We start from the raw sequence: 15,485 nt of genomic DNA, 5'->3' as shown, positions 1-15,485 counted from the left end.
ACATTTGGAATGGCTTGAGCTCCTTTTAATGAGAAAGCAAACTGATTCTAAATTTGTAGAGAATGATTAACATATGTGGAAAAAACAAGTTATCAAACATGGAGAATTGAGTCTGCATATGATGCATAGAATTGGCTCATAGTCTCCATAGAACTCAAGCCACAAACTGAATATTGCATATTTATCAGGAAAATGATCCAAAATATGCTTAGGCTCACAGACAAGGGCAAAGAGAAAGACATTTACTATCTACAAAGTTAGCATACAGAACATGTGTCAGGAATGTCAATTGCCCTGAATAAAATGAAAATGCACAGAAGCATCTAATTCTAAGAGGGTGGATTAGCTCCTACGGCTGGACCTCGTGGTTCTTCTAGTGGAAGTGTAAGTTTCAAGGTTTTGATCACTTTTACTGCTGTTTTTGGCTCTGGATCTATAGGCACCTGCAAATATTCAAGTGTTAGTTTTCACCCCGTTGGGAAAAAAGTTGTGAAAGGACATAGGACATGTGAGGGACCTCGGGGCCGATTTTTAGGAGATTGAACTTCATTTTCATCAATTGCTGAATCAGTCACCTCACTGGAAGCATGAGAATTTGCTTCCGACTCAGCAGATCTTGGTTCCGAAGGTGAACATTCTGTTTGCCCTTCCATTGATGGATCAGTGACTTCAGAATCTGTTCCATGATTAAGAAAACTAAGTCACAGAAAATTCAAGAGAACGAAATAAGGCATTGTTGCCCCTTCCCATCATAGATCATCAGAAATGGAACAGATACGACGATCCTGAACCATGTTGGCTTTTAGAGCTTTTTCACAAGCATCTACATCATAAATGTATCAAATTCTGGAAACTCCCATCATATGAATTTTTAATTAGATTGTAAAAAATTACAAGTGAAGGATCAGCTATTTATATAAAGTACTACCACCTAAGGTTTTGTTCACAGCTACTACCTCCTCCACATTGTTTTAAAATTCTTTCGAGGAATTAAAACATAAATGACTGTATATAATTAAAGAGACAAGCATGAAGCTCTGGTGCCCTCCTCCATAAAAAAGTTGAATTGAAAATAAGAACCTTGTAAATAAAACAAGGAAAAGTAATAACTGAATGAACGGGAAATAGACTTGAAGAAGTCTACCTTCAGTAATTTCAGATTCACCGATTTCATCTTCTTCGGTTTTAGTCACCACGATGTTCTCCAAGCTCTCCACTTTCTGTTGATGGCTTTGAGCATTTTTGGCAGTAAGTTCTTGTTCCTTCCTCTCTATGTGGAACTTATTCAGCTTTTCCGCAAACTCCTCAATGCATGATCTGAGTTCAGGTTTAGCAAACTTCTTCCCCTAATTGAAGACATTCAAACAGGCAAATAACGGTTCAACACAGTGAAATGAATTCCGAAACAACTGCGAAAAACTAGTCTAAGTCTTGTGATGCTACAGCAAATCTTACCTTGCTGATAATATTTCGAAAATTTTCCATCACAGAGTCTTCAGATAAGGAATGTTCATACGTCTTAAACAACTCTATCAGCTTTTTCATGCTCTTGTCAGTGTATGATAGCTGAGAGAGGCAATAGGAGATGTATTCGCATAGCCTAACATCTGCATAAAAAATAAAAAGGATGTCAACATGCAAAAGTTTCTCCGGTGATAATTCAAATAGTAACTAAAAGCTATCTATTCACTAAAATCTCTCCACTTTAAGGCTCTCCTAATTATAATTTTCTTTTAAATTCTTGTAAAGGCAATCATAATTTAGTAAACAAGCCCACTATAACAGCATAGAGAGCTGACTATGACAGCAAATATCAAATGACGCTCCCACAAAGTAGTGGACCAAATACTGGATGACTGGCAACTCTTCAATCAATCTCAAATAAGTATATTAGCCTCTTTGAAGCTCGCAGAAACCCAGCTCAAACGACAACCGCTTTATCTTTGAAAAGCAGAGCAAGCAGGGCTTATCGAGTAGAGTCTGTAAATTCTAACAATCAATGCGGCGACTTGCCTAGCAATAGCAAGCGCAAGCTGGCATCGTGATTCATCCACAGCAGAGTGAAACCTCACAGAAAGATCCATGTTTTCGCATATAGTCTCAAGCAAGTATATGTAAACAGACCAAACCCAGGGCAGAAGCAGACTAATTCTAACTAACTTCTTAAGTTTAGCACACTGTAAACAGTGTAAATTTAGAGAACAGATAACACTATCCTTGCAAAATACAAATACCTGCTACATTTTCTCTATTCTTCTACATGGTTGATCTATAATTGACAAGTTTATATTTAGATCATAGTACATAAATTCTTGGAGACAAATCAAAACAATGTTCAGATTACATACCCGTAACTCCACTAAATCTATGGCAAAGCTTTTCGACAAGAGCTTCCATTTGCTTGTCCTAAAAATACAACCATTTTAATCAATCCCATTACAAAAAAGAGCCCAAAGAAGCAAGTCAGATTCATGGTACCTTCTTAATTGAACCAATTAAAAATTGCATGATGTTGCAGAATGATTCTTCTTTCAAGTTCTGGCTAGATAACTTGCCAAGGATATCTGGAAGCAGGTTATAAATAGGATTGTTTCCTGTAAACAGAAGTTTAAAGAAAAGCAAAAAAACAGTATTATTTGATGTGCACACGCAACATGCTACAGCAGAGCGAAAGAAGCTCTACAGTAGAAAGGCTAGAAGAGAGATTAGATAGATTAACTTCTTTGTTAGCAACTGATGATAGAAAAGTTGGGTGGATATACTACCTTTCTTTGACAACTCATGAAAGAAAAGTTTGGCTAGATTTGAAATTCTTTCATCTTCATCTTCCAAACAGATGGCCATTTCATTTATGTAACCTTTCACCTAGAGATGATACATACAAAACAAGACGCTAAAAAATATGACAAGAAAGCTAAATGCACATGTATGATAATCCAGTCAAACCTTCATCATGTCATTCAGTATCAGATGAGAAAGAACCAATACAGCATTCTTTCTCACAGAAACTGATGGATCTCTTAATCTTGCATACGTGTGCTCTGTCCATGGCTCTAACAGATTAGGAAAACGAACTGCCAGATCTCCAAGAGCAACAGTGCAATTTGATCGAACAGTTTCAGAAGGTGCATTCTCCACAACAGTGAAAAGAAGCTGGAGATTTGCATCACTAGGAAGTTACATAGACACATGTTTAGAATTTTTTTTCCACAACTTAAGTAATAAAACCAGAAAACGGGAATTGAGAAAAAAGGCTAACCAGAAGTCTGCGTCAATTATCATAAATCGACATAATGCAAGCATTCCGGATGCTTGCAGTTCAGGGTACTGGAAGAAATACAAAAGATATATCAGTATCCACTAAATGATGCTGGATTGAGAATACTGATTAAACAATGAAGTAAACTGTCCTTGGGTATATGAATAGAGTTTGGAAGGTTCTATTTTTTCCTTAGATTATTGAAACTTGTGCTGCTCTTTAAGTGCTTGATAACTTATAAAATCCAAAGCCGAGGCATCCAAGTAACATATTGATAGTACATAAAACAAACATTTCACATTTGATCTCTAATGCGACTTAACACTTATTAACTTAATCTGAACAAAAGTACATCCTTCACAGCTATGTTGCGCGGACTTCAGAACTACATAGACAGTCAGTCAAACTACCTTAAAGATTCATACTGGTCCATCTGATTATGGAGATTCTTGTGAGTTAAACAAGGAGCAAAAATCAAAAGGATTGATATTGTTCCGGTGTTTGAAAGCATAAAAACATAGACAGTGTAGGTATAACAATCACCTTCTGCATCAAACTGTAATTCCTACAGAGTTTAGAAAGAAAAGGTGCACAATAGCCAATCAAGTTTCTTTCACGAGAACCACCAGATACAATTTCTTTCTCTGCTCTTTCAGATAGTGTATCGAGGAACGCATCTTCAGAAGCTGCAAGACCTAACTCTGCATTGATACCATTATCCTGCAACAAGAAGAAGAAATATTATAATGTATTTAAAGTTGAAAATGGCTGCAGACTTAATCAAAAAGATCATTGTGCCTTAAGATCCTTTTCACCTTCTGTGCACCAGTATTATCTGTGCAATCACTCTTATCCTCAGTAACCATTTTCTCTCTCTTTGCTTTTTCTTTCTGAATCTTGCGGACCGAAGACTCGATGTAAACCAATTGGTTCATAGCTACATGGCTTACGACAAAAAGAAACCTACTGAGTTTTGTCACTTGAACTGTGGTTAGCATATCGGAGCTACCATTTTGTAGCTCATCCCCTCCACTACAATCAAATACAGAACTAAGAGATTTCTTCACCAGATCAGCAGCCATTTTGTCAGGATACGGATGGATAGTATATATAGTAGCTATTGCTCTATCTGCAGCAGCATACCATATATGTTCAGGAAGCCAAAAGCCAGTAACTAAGCTTTCTAAGATACTAAATACGCGACTTCCATTAGTGGATAACAATTTTTTCCTGTCCTCTTCAGACAGCCTCTGAATAGCAAGACATGCTGTCCTAGCAAGTAAAGGTTCCACTTTTGCCCAACGCCCAAAGCCTATGTCAATGATGTCTTGTAAGTGAGAGCTGAGAACAGCATTTGATGTTTTTGCTGCCATGCATAAAATAGATAAAGCACCACGACTTTGTTCTGCAGTTGTTCCAGCGATATTAAAACAGAAGAAATCCCATAATGCTGACAACTGCAATATTAAATGAATCACTATTAAAGTTTTCCCTTAAGCTTTAAGCAACAAAAAAAATGAGTGAGGTATCAGATAAGTAAAGCTTATCCATTTGTTATGAGGATGGGTTAATTCACATTAAATCAAAGTGAGTTGAGGAAAGGCAATATAGCTTATTGAAATCAATAGAGTTGACACTTTCAATTCATGACAGAGATATTAAGCTTATAGCACCATGTTGATAAATAAAGGAGCTTCTAAGACATTAACTACTCCTTGTATGAATGAGAAAAGATGACTCACTTGCCATTTTTGTCAGGTTGCAAATTTCTAATACAATAAATTATTGGGCCTTTGTCAAGTCTATGATAAATTGTTAGATAACTGAGCTCTTTATCAGTATCAAGTTTCAAATTATATGAAAAGATGATTCCTTCACAAATCCTTAATTTGTTATACTGTCAAATGATCCCACATTGCCACACAAGACATAACCGTTCCAGCAAGTCAGCAATGATTTCAGTTTAAATGTGTGAAATAACCACTTATAGTCCAATAGCAGATCATTGTTTAGGTGATTAAATCTATTAAACCTGGATAGAAGGATAAATAACACTTTTCGGAAATAATGATAATATTTATCCCATGAATGCACATTACAACACTTAACCCATGCCTCTCTAGCTTATGCTTAACAACAATTTCTAAGGCTAGTAAATCAGCAATTATCATCCAGTAAAATACACATCTGATTTTCATTTCCTAAAAACAATTTAAGAGAATTAAATTATGGCATTTTCCCTCCAAAGAAGCTCCTCAAAGTAAGAAAGGAAACCATTCTACCATGCTTAAAAAAACAAATCTTACAACTTCTTGAGTCACACCTTACTAGATTTCTGATTTAGAAATTCACAAAATGAAAAGGATTGGAATAATTTTACAGATTACATACTGTGCTAGTCGTTAAATCGCCCTTGGACATTAAGGCTCCAATTAGGAATTCCAATGCAGCAAGATCTCCGATATTTGAATCTATAGCAAGATTCAAGAGATTCTTAGCAGTTTCCTCTGGATGCTTCCTAACATATATTATAATGAAAGCATTCTCAACAGCTTCATAAATTGCTTTGTCTTGTGAAAATACCTGCAGGTGTGCTTTATTAGGTCAGATTTTTTAATAAAGCTCATTAAAAATCATACAATAAAGGACATTGGAATTGGACGTGCTCCAATCAGACAAAGTTAGCATTACCAGTGGCAACATTTTCCGGAGGCAGGCTTCGGAACCATCTACTTGGAACTGTCTGCATCTCATCAGCAGAAGAATTGTGTTCTCCACATCAGTGGCAGAAGATGAGGCCATTAATTGGACAAGGGTTGGCATTGTGGCAGACACACAATTGGAAAATCTCAAACCTGCCTCCAGCGATGCAACCAAGGTCCTTGTTTGCTCCAGATTCCCAACATCTGGGACAGAATCATCATCCTTCTGGCCTATCAGATCTTCCTCATGAGGCAAGAAGCTGTCGGTCAGACTATTATCCTGTTCCTTGTTCATCCCTTCACCCACATCGTGGACCTCGCCATCTCCATTACTAGTTTCATCATAGGAAGGCAATTCATCCAAAACACTTGTTGACTGAGCCTTCGGTCCTAGGTCATCTAACTTTTTCTTGTATTGTTTTAAGGTTGCTTCAAAAGATGTTGCTCGAAGCTGGGGTCCAAAGGGATTGTGCTGCAACATTATAATAAGGAGACTGAGTGCAGATTTTCTGACAATTGCACTCTTATCCTCTAACCTCCCAGCTGCTACTGCTGCAACTTCATTCCACATGCCTATCGGAACTGAATGCTCTTCACATAATTCAGCCCAGACTTGAAGCACTCGACTCCTTGTATAGGCTGACACATCCCTGCAACGTTCCAACAAGATTTCCAGCATGGCCTGTTTGGTTCGGAGACGAATGGATTTAGAACTCACTTCAAATTCAGTGTCATCAAAAGCCTTCATGACCAACTTACCCAACACCCCAACAAGAGCATTTCTTATTTTATAAGATTCACCTCCAAAATGTGGGATTAATAAGCCAATATTAGTTGAGACCAACTTTGGCATTTTATCAGCGAGCTCTACGAGAAAGCGCCCAACATTTTCAGCCCCTACAGTATCCTTCACATAGTCTTTCGGGGCTGTCCTCCCTATCTCTCTGATAAGAGAAGACGCCACGCTACCATCAGCATACTTCTTCTCAGCCCAAGCAACCGCATCAGCCAAATGAGAAACTGCAAAATCATATTTGTGAACCAGGTGCAAAATTGAAGCACATGATTGTGCAGCATAGTGGTATTTGATAGCACATGTCCCAATTATGCGAGTCAAGGCATCTTTTGCCTCTGAATCTTTTAAGACTGTCGCATTCTCAAATATCGAAAAAGCATTCCTACAGCAAACACATCATCAGATTTGGTTAGTATTTGATCCACTAATAGAGAATCAAAAAAAAACGCCCTTACCTCACAATGAAGGACAAGTAATTTTCATCAAGATCTGATGATCCAAAGAGCAGTGAGAGGTTGATCTCTAATGAATTTGCAACCAAGTTCAGTATCCTTGCCCTTTGCGGCTCCCAATTCCACGCACTGACAAGTTGCTTCTTCCGACTACTAGCAACAACCTAAACCAGCCAACTGTACTCTCAATTGCCAGTATGATACAAAAAGGAACATATACTTCCAAAGAAGGGCTATAATGGAAATAAATACACAGAGGACATCACAAAATTAACTAAGCTCAAATTCTACTAGAGTCCCTTGAGAAATCCCCGAAGTTACAACCATCAATATAACAGCCTTACTTCAATCAGTTTTAATACTCCTATCAACTACACATGCAAATTCCAATATTACATTACCAGCAAGAAGACACACTCATACATGCAGTTGCATTGACTAAAATCAGTAAATTCATCACAACTAATTCAAAACATTCCACCTTCACAAACATGCTACATGCATCAAACATACACACGGAATAAGATAAAGAAAGGAGTTTACTTTTGTTTTGTTGTTAGAACTAGAGTTGGACTCCTCAATGAGCACAATATGAACGAGGAAGAAAGTGTAAATCTTGAAAGCATTTCGATATGATGCCACTCGATCAGCAAGTGAACGCTCATCCTCCTCCTCCTCCTCACTTTCATTAGCATTTCCCTCCTTTTGCTGAGACACCCTCCAGAGTGAATCCACAGTAGGGAGCAGTACGCTAAGATTGGACCTAAGAGACTCCACTAGATTGAGCTTACAACCAGGAGTAAGGCAAGCAAACTCCTTCACCAGTGAATACACGCGATCAAACACTTCCTGCTCCTCCACGCAGAATAGCTCTTTGTCAGATAGGTCGAAGGAGACACCTGTTTACACAACAACAACAACAACTCAGTCCCAAACAAGTTGAGGTCAGATATATGATTCCTCACTTCTCCATTTAAGCGCAACTCATCACATGTCAATACCAATTTGATTTTCTTTAAAAAAAATTGAAGATTTAGAGAAACAAGGCCGGAAATAGAAAAAGAATGAGAACCCAGTTGAAAAAACAAAAAACAAAAAACATGAGAATCCAGTTGAAAAATTGAAACAAGAATGAACTAGTTGAAAGAATGGGGAAAAAACAATGAGAACCCTCAATTGTAAAATTCAAAAGAAAACAATAGGAAAAATCGAAAAACGAACCAAAATTTGGTATGCAATATGGAGGAAAACTGACCTTTGACGAATTCTTCTAATTGAGAAGGAGGGAGAGTGGTGAGTGAAGTAGGATTTTGAACACTGAGGCGATTGCTATCAATGTCGGAGTCTTCCACTTCCTCTTCCAGAGAATGTAAATTTTGGGGAAATACGAAAGGTGGAGCCATTTAAGAGCGAGGGTTTGAGGATCTCTGAGTAGAGAAAGAAGGTGGGATTTCCTGATCTGATTTTGAATTGAGAAAGTTGTCGCAGAAAGAGAACCAGCGGTTCGATGGGGATGAGAGAGGGGTGGGGGAGTTTGAAATGGAAAATGTGGATGGACGAGAGCGGGAAGAGAAAAGGCACAATTATTTGAGCTTTCTTTCTTTTTCTTTTTTCTTTTTTTTTTTTTTTTTTTGAGAATAGGAGCATTTTATTTAGAGGAATTTGCAGAAATGACTATTCCCTCCGGTCCAAAATAAGTGATTTTTTGGATGTTTTCACACAAATTAAGAAATTCACCTTTTAGTATTAATTAGCAATAGAATTGACCATATTAACCTTTACTATCTCACATAAATACTACTAACACATATTCCAACACCATTTACTTCAAGGACAATGTAGGAAAAAAATAATTAATTCATTCTTGAAATCTGAAAAAATCACTTATTCTGGACCACAAGAAAAAGGCCAAAAAATCACTTATTTTGGACCGGAGGGAGTATTGTTTAGTGCTAACTTCGAGAAGTTTTATTGTGTGTTTCACACAACTAACTATTGTTAGTTGTGTGATACTTTTTTCTCTCACAAATTTGTGGATCTCAATCTTACACTTCTGGGTCTACCAAACTGTGAGACAAAAAAGATGCCTCATACAACTAGTGTCAGTTGTATGAGGCACAAAATAAAATTTTTCATTAACTTCCTATAGCTACCGTATACATAATTACTTTCCGTAGCTACCTTTCAGTTGCTATGGTAATGTATTCGATGTATTCGAGCTACTATATTCATGAATACAGTAGCAAAAATTGACTAAAAAAAGGCCAGTTCAACTGTATTCATACCATGTATTCATGAACACAACATAATAATAGGTCTCTTCAGTTGTTTAATAACGGAAAGCTGCTAATTTAACGGGATACACTCCTAATATAACTCACCTAATCAATTATAACACGTAACATTATCAATCTAATGAGAAGATTTATCAGACGCTAAACACCAAAAAAACAGAGCATTCTTTAGAGTTTCAGTCCCTCTTTTTTTTTCTGATACAATTCAAGATTTTTTTTTCCCTGACATTATTCGATGTATTCAAGTTTATTTTTGTATTCACAATATTTTATTCATTCCTAATACATGGTATTACTGCTTTATTGGGTATATTTCATTGGTTGTATTCATTGATTTTCTATTTGTATTGAGAGTATTACTGTATTCCATTATATTGTTGTTTCAAGTACAGATGGATACAGTTAGGTTGAAAATACAGATGAATATAGTTAGATTGAATGCATAACTAATTGATGAATAACATCAAAATGATAGAACTAACGATGTATTTAAAAATATTGTTGTATGAACTCAAATCATATAAATACATCTAAATACAACAGTCAAAAATCACTGTACAAAATAAAAATCAGTGTATGCCTTATCGAATACATGTAAATACATCTAAACACAAGAAGAGAAAACGACTGTACAAACTAAAAAAAAACCAAACCTAATCATAATCTAATTAGTCGCTGCCATTGTCTCCTCTATCCTTTCCTCTCCCATGTCAACATTCAAAATCAATTCAGCAAAACCACTGAACACTGGATAATATCTCCTCCGTCAATACACTGAAAAAAAATCAAGTTGAGTTCTTTGACTTTATGGGTGATGACGAAAAAGACTCAGACAGTAACATCGGATGAGAAACAGTGTTTGAAGGCGAAATCAAGGTGGAGTTTTGATATGCTGTTGCTGTTATGGTGCAAGTTTATAAGGGATTTTTCAATAAATTTTCGACATCACCCATCCGCAAAATCTATTTTAGGGTTTGAGAATAATCTAGAGAGAGAACCGGCAAATAAACGAGAGAATCGTGGTTCAACTATGGGGAAGACAATGGTGTTGTGAAAGAGAGATCGTGTAGTGAGAAACAAGATACTATGCGGTAATTTTGGGAGAGAATAAACTTAAAGAATGAGAGAGAGAAATATTAGACAGCGTATTTACTGGCTTAATTGTAAGAAGTGATCATAAATACATATTTTGCTATAAAAACTAAAAGGTAACTACAAAACATAATATTTTAAAGGGATTTTTATTTATAATAAATAAGAGTGTAAAGCTTTGCTATAGGAGCCAATTTCCTTCTAATTATAGAAAACTAAAGTAGTGCAGTGCTATTACAAGCCCCATTGACACTTCCATAGATGCCCTTGATGGCATCAATATTTCCTAGTTCAGTTAGGCTATTACAAATATTAAACGACATATTACGTATTACAACAATACCTTTTTAGTTCTCCAGCATCCTGGACTCGACAAAAGTAGGTGGACTATTATAACATTAAAGTTTATTTATAGTAGATTGTCTTGATCCTTCCCTTGCCATTTGATGAGCAGTTGCATTCCCTTCCCTGCAACTATGCCTGAGAACCACTTGCCCCATTTTGACCATTAGCCATCTACAATAAAAAATAATATTATTGTAAGTCATAAATCCTTTTTCGAGGTAATATATAACATCCGTAGAGTCTGTTTCCACTTCTAGTGGAGTGAAATTGTGTGCTTCTGCAAAGATAATCCTTGGTGGATTGCTTGAAGTTCAGCATGAATGGGAGAATCTGCGTATATTGACTTTATGAATTCAAACGACCAATTTGAATCGGCATCTTTGATGAGTCCGCCTATCTCTGAATTGGTGTGCCACTTCGAAAAGCACCATCAACATTAAGTTTGAACCATCCTATTGGAGGTGCATGCCATTTAATTTCTCCTAAAGTATGTATTTTTTGCTAACAATTTTAATTATTTTTCTCTACTTGTTGTATTTTAATTGCATCATTAATTAACAAAAGTCCAAAGAAAAATCTTTTACTTGTGCATTTTAGCTTGCATCTTTAAATTAATAATAATATATCAAAAGATTTTTTTTCTATTTGTGCATTTTCAAAATTAATTAGTGGTAGAAGAGGGACTAAGGGATTGGGCTGTTTTGTCCAAAAGTCCAGGTGAATCGGAAAAATTGCACGGGTGTCTTATTTGGTCGTCCCCATTTAACATATACCCACTTTTTAAAAAAGTTTTAAATTGTACCAATTTTTTAAACAACTTCGGGCCTCTTTCTTCTTCTCCTCCTCCTCCTCCTTTGTCTTCTTCTTCTTCTTCTTCTTTGGGTGACAGTGATTTTATGTGGTGTTTGTGAATATAATTTAAGGTAGTTTATGATGTTTTACAGTTGTGAGCTGTTATGACGCTTTAGTTTTTACTATTGCTTAGGGTTTCTTCTTCTTTTTCTTAATTGCAAAATGAGTTCATTAAATTTATTGTTGTTTTGACAAATTGATGATTGGGGTTTGTTCCTGATGATGTTTGGAGGCTATGTTTCAAATTTGAGACCATTTGGAGTAGATTTAGGCATTAAATCGTATATTGGATTGTTATAATTCGAAGAACAAATTTCTATTTCTGGAATTTGCACTTAAGGCCTATCTGGCCTTATGTGCAAAAACGTTGGTTGCACTTTTGATCTTTTGGCCTTAAGTACATATGAAGTGCAATTTTTCACTTTAGACTTATTAGCCTTAAGTGTAGCAAAACGGTTGTTGCACTTTAGACCTTTTGGCCTTAAGTGCATTTGAAGTGCAATTTTTCACTTCAGACTTATTGGCATTAAGTGCATGAAACCATTAGTTACACTTTAGACCTGTTTGGCCTTAAGTGCATCTCAAGTGTAAAATTTCACTTCAGACTTATTGGCCTTAAGTGAAGGAAAACGTTTGTTGCACTTCAGACTATTTGGGCTAAAGTGCATCTGAAGTGCAATTTTTCACTTCAGACTTATTGGCCTTAAGTGCATGAAACCATTGGTTGCACTTTAGACCTATTTTGCCTTAAATGCATTTGAAGTGAAATTTTTTCATTCAGACTAATTTTTTTTAATTTTAAACCCGATAGGTCTGAAGTTAATCGTAAAGTGGGTAGGCTTGCAAACTTTTTTGCAAATGGATATAGGCTCAATTGTAACGCCAAAACCGGGTATAGAGCAAAAGCCCCAAGTGAATTTGGGAGAAGTTTAACAATTCGAAGGCCCGAAATCCGGTATAACCCGGTGCAACAAGCGGTTGATCAAGAATGGGTTAAACGACGTACTTTTAGTCAAAACTACCTCGTTTTGACTCATAATAGGTCAAAGAAACTTTTAGCATATTCGATATGTGTGAGTAATGTGGGAGTGACGTAAATTTACCAAAAGAGAACATTCAGTAAGACAAATATATCATATAGATATTAACTAGATTACATATTAATGAATTTAGAGACTTTAGTCGTTATTTTTTCCTATTTCTCGAGACGACAAAGCATTGCGTGTTTTTTAATTAGATTTGTTATTATCGGGATCAGATAAATGGTTGATCAATTACATCAGCTAGGGAAGAATCAGGTTCTCTTCATTGACGGGATCACATAATGATTGAATAATTGTATGTAACGATTCGACCGGTCGTTTTGAGCTTTAGTGCTCCATTCGATGATTTAAGGTCTTGAGTAGCTTCGTGTTATGCATTTTGACTTGCGTGTATGGCCGGTTACGGTTTCCGGGCTATTTGGGATTGATTTGGAAGAATGATTCTTGTTTTAGATGCTTAAGTGGTAAGAGTTGACCGAAGTTTGACTTTGGGTAGACGACTCCGGAATGGTATTTTGATGATTTCAATAACTTCGTATGGTGATTTTAGACTTAGACGTATGTCTGTAGGATGATTTGATGCATTTTGGCGAAAGTTAGAAAGTTGAAGGTTTGGAAGGTTGAGAGGTTTGATCGGAGTTGATTTTGTTGATATCGGGTTCGTATTGTGATTCCAGGAATCAGTATAGCTTCGTTGTGTCATTTGGGACTTGCATGCAAACTTTGAGCTTATTCGAAATTGGTTTGATATGTTTCGGCATTAGTTTAAGAAGTTGAAAGTTCATTAGTTCATTAGGCTTGAATTGAGGTGCGATTCGTAGTTTTGATATTGTTTGATGTGATTTAACGCCTCGACCAGGTCCGCTTTATGTTATGAAACTTGTTGGTATGGTTAGAAGGTGTCCCGGGGGCCTCGGATGAGTTTCGGATAGGCTGCGGGCCATTTCTTCATGTTTTGGAGTTGCTGATTTTCTGATGTCTACAGTTCATCGCGTTCATGGAAGTAAGAACGTGATCATAAAGTGTATTTTGAATTTCTAGGATTTTCCTCACTGTGTTCGCGAGATCTCAGTCGCGTTTGCGGAGCCACAGAGGTAATGATCATAGCGTCATGGCCTCGTGATCGCGCAGAGGCAGAGCTGGAAGGGTGCCACAATTTGGCTTTCGCCTTCGCATACCCGATTTCACGTTCGCGAAGTATAGTTTTGGCTGAGGTTGCGTTCGCGGGGTTCAGACTGCCTTCGCGAAGAGGATTCTGGCAGCTTATGTTTTTGTTCTTCGCGATCGTGAAGCGTGTTTCCCGATCGCGAAGCGTTAACTGCAATCGCGTTAACACCTGGGTAGACTCATAATTACTTTATTTCAAAGGCTTTTGTCATTTTATCACTTTTTGAGTTAGAGAGCTCGGGTTTGGGCGAATTTGGAGGGAATTTTACTATTTGGATCGAGGAAAGTATTTTTGACCCATATTTGGTAATATTTTATGATTCCATCTTTATTTTTATCATTAAATTAGTGATTTGAATTGGAGATTTTAGAATTTTTGTAAAAACTTTGTAAAACACAAAAATGTTGATTTGAAGACCGATTTGATGTCGGAATTGGATAGTTTTGGAATGGTTGGATTAGTATCGGAATGGGTGCTCGGATTTTGTGAGTTTTATCGGGTTTCAAGGTGCGGGCCCATGTTGACTTTTTGGTTTTCATTAAAGATCGAAGCTTTATTATCCGAAAATATTTTCTACGCTTTTATTTCGTTATTAAGTTATTTTGGCTAGATTCAAACCGTCCGGAGGTTGTTTCACACGTGAAGGTCTTATTAGAGTATTAATTTAGTTTTTTTGAGGTAAGTATCTTGCCTAACTTTGGGGGGGAGGGGATACCCCTTAGGATTTGGGTTGATTGTATTATTTGAATCATGTGAAAGACGTGTACGCGAGGTGACGAGTGTGTACTCGTACTTATATGTAGAAATTGATCGGTTTAGACTTTTAGGCTTCTTTCATGTATTTTTTTTAAGTTGTAGCACATTTTATATCTTTTATCTGTCAAGTTTACTCTCACATACTTTATTTGACGTTGTTAGCACATGTCATATCTTTTGTTTGTCAAGTTTACTCTTTTATGCATTATTTGAAGTTGTTGTCTCTTTTATTGTAATGTGACCTCCTCTATTGTTGAGTTATTCTTAATTGAAATTGTTGTTACATAATATCCTTTCGTTGTCGGGTTATTCTCATGCATTTAGGCGTAGTTGCTAGTTCATGCCATCTCTTTCATTGTTAGCTTCTATCATACATTAGAATTTGAAGTTGCCATTCCATGAAAATACCTTTATTATCGAATTTATTCTTAAGCAATTAACTGAAGTCGAAGTTATTGAAAGCCATTAACCTGCTTTAGTTGAAGTTGTCGTCTAATGGAGTATTGTTCATTGTTGAGTTATTTTTTCCATTTTATTTTGTTGCTATTGAGATTCTTGTATACATTGTGGTTGAGCCATGGGCTATGTGTTATGGTGATATTGGTATTATTGTTTAGGAAAGGGTTGTCGCCTATGGGCACTTGTGCTACGAGTTGATAGGTCGTGCTGCTGTGATGTTAGCACTTGTGCTTTGTTCTGTGGATTGATTATGGTTATGCAAAGCAT

At 36.5% G+C, this 15,485-nt stretch overlaps 1 protein-coding gene across 1 annotated transcript; it reads right to left on the bottom strand.

The window, feature by feature from the left end:
• Window positions 1–122: 122 nt before the first annotated feature.
• On the bottom strand, window positions 123–8,761 carry LOC109239250 (condensin complex subunit 1). Its single transcript, XM_019405792.1, has 16 exons — window positions 8,465–8,761; window positions 7,753–8,108; window positions 7,213–7,373; window positions 5,951–7,139; window positions 5,651–5,842; window positions 4,075–4,716; window positions 3,803–3,979; window positions 3,260–3,327; window positions 2,947–3,169; window positions 2,766–2,865; window positions 2,479–2,594; window positions 2,349–2,406; window positions 1,456–1,607; window positions 1,145–1,346; window positions 518–676; window positions 123–443 (listed from the first exon to the last, which is right to left on the bottom strand). The coding sequence occupies exons 1-16, from the start codon at window positions 8,610–8,612 to the stop codon at window positions 343–345; spliced, it is 4,044 nt and encodes a 1,347-aa protein (XP_019261337.1). The 5' UTR covers window positions 8,613–8,761; the 3' UTR covers window positions 123–342.
• Window positions 8,762–15,485: the final 6,724 nt, after the last annotated feature.

This window comes from Nicotiana attenuata, unplaced genomic scaffold, assembly GCF_001879085.1.
Source record: "Nicotiana attenuata strain UT unplaced genomic scaffold, NIATTr2, whole genome shotgun sequence".
Lineage (NCBI taxonomy): Eukaryota > Viridiplantae > Streptophyta > Magnoliopsida > Solanales > Solanaceae > Nicotiana > Nicotiana attenuata.
Note: the sequence above shows the minus strand (reverse complement) of the source record. Positions and strands in the feature narration are given on the sequence as shown.

Excerpts from the sequence above, each read along its gene's own strand:
- LOC109239250 (XM_019405792.1), bottom strand. The coding sequence starts at position 8,612 with ATGGCTCCACCTTTCGTATTTCCCCAAAATTTACATTCTCTGGAAGAG. Across the intron at positions 2,595-2,765 it reads TCATGAGTTGTCAAAGAAAG|GAAACAATCCTATTTATAAC; the intron begins GTAGTATATCCA and ends TTCTGTTTACAG. Across the intron at positions 2,407-2,478 it reads TAATTGGTTCAATTAAGAAG|GACAAGCAAATGGAAGCTCT; the intron begins GTACCATGAATC and ends TTGTATTTTTAG.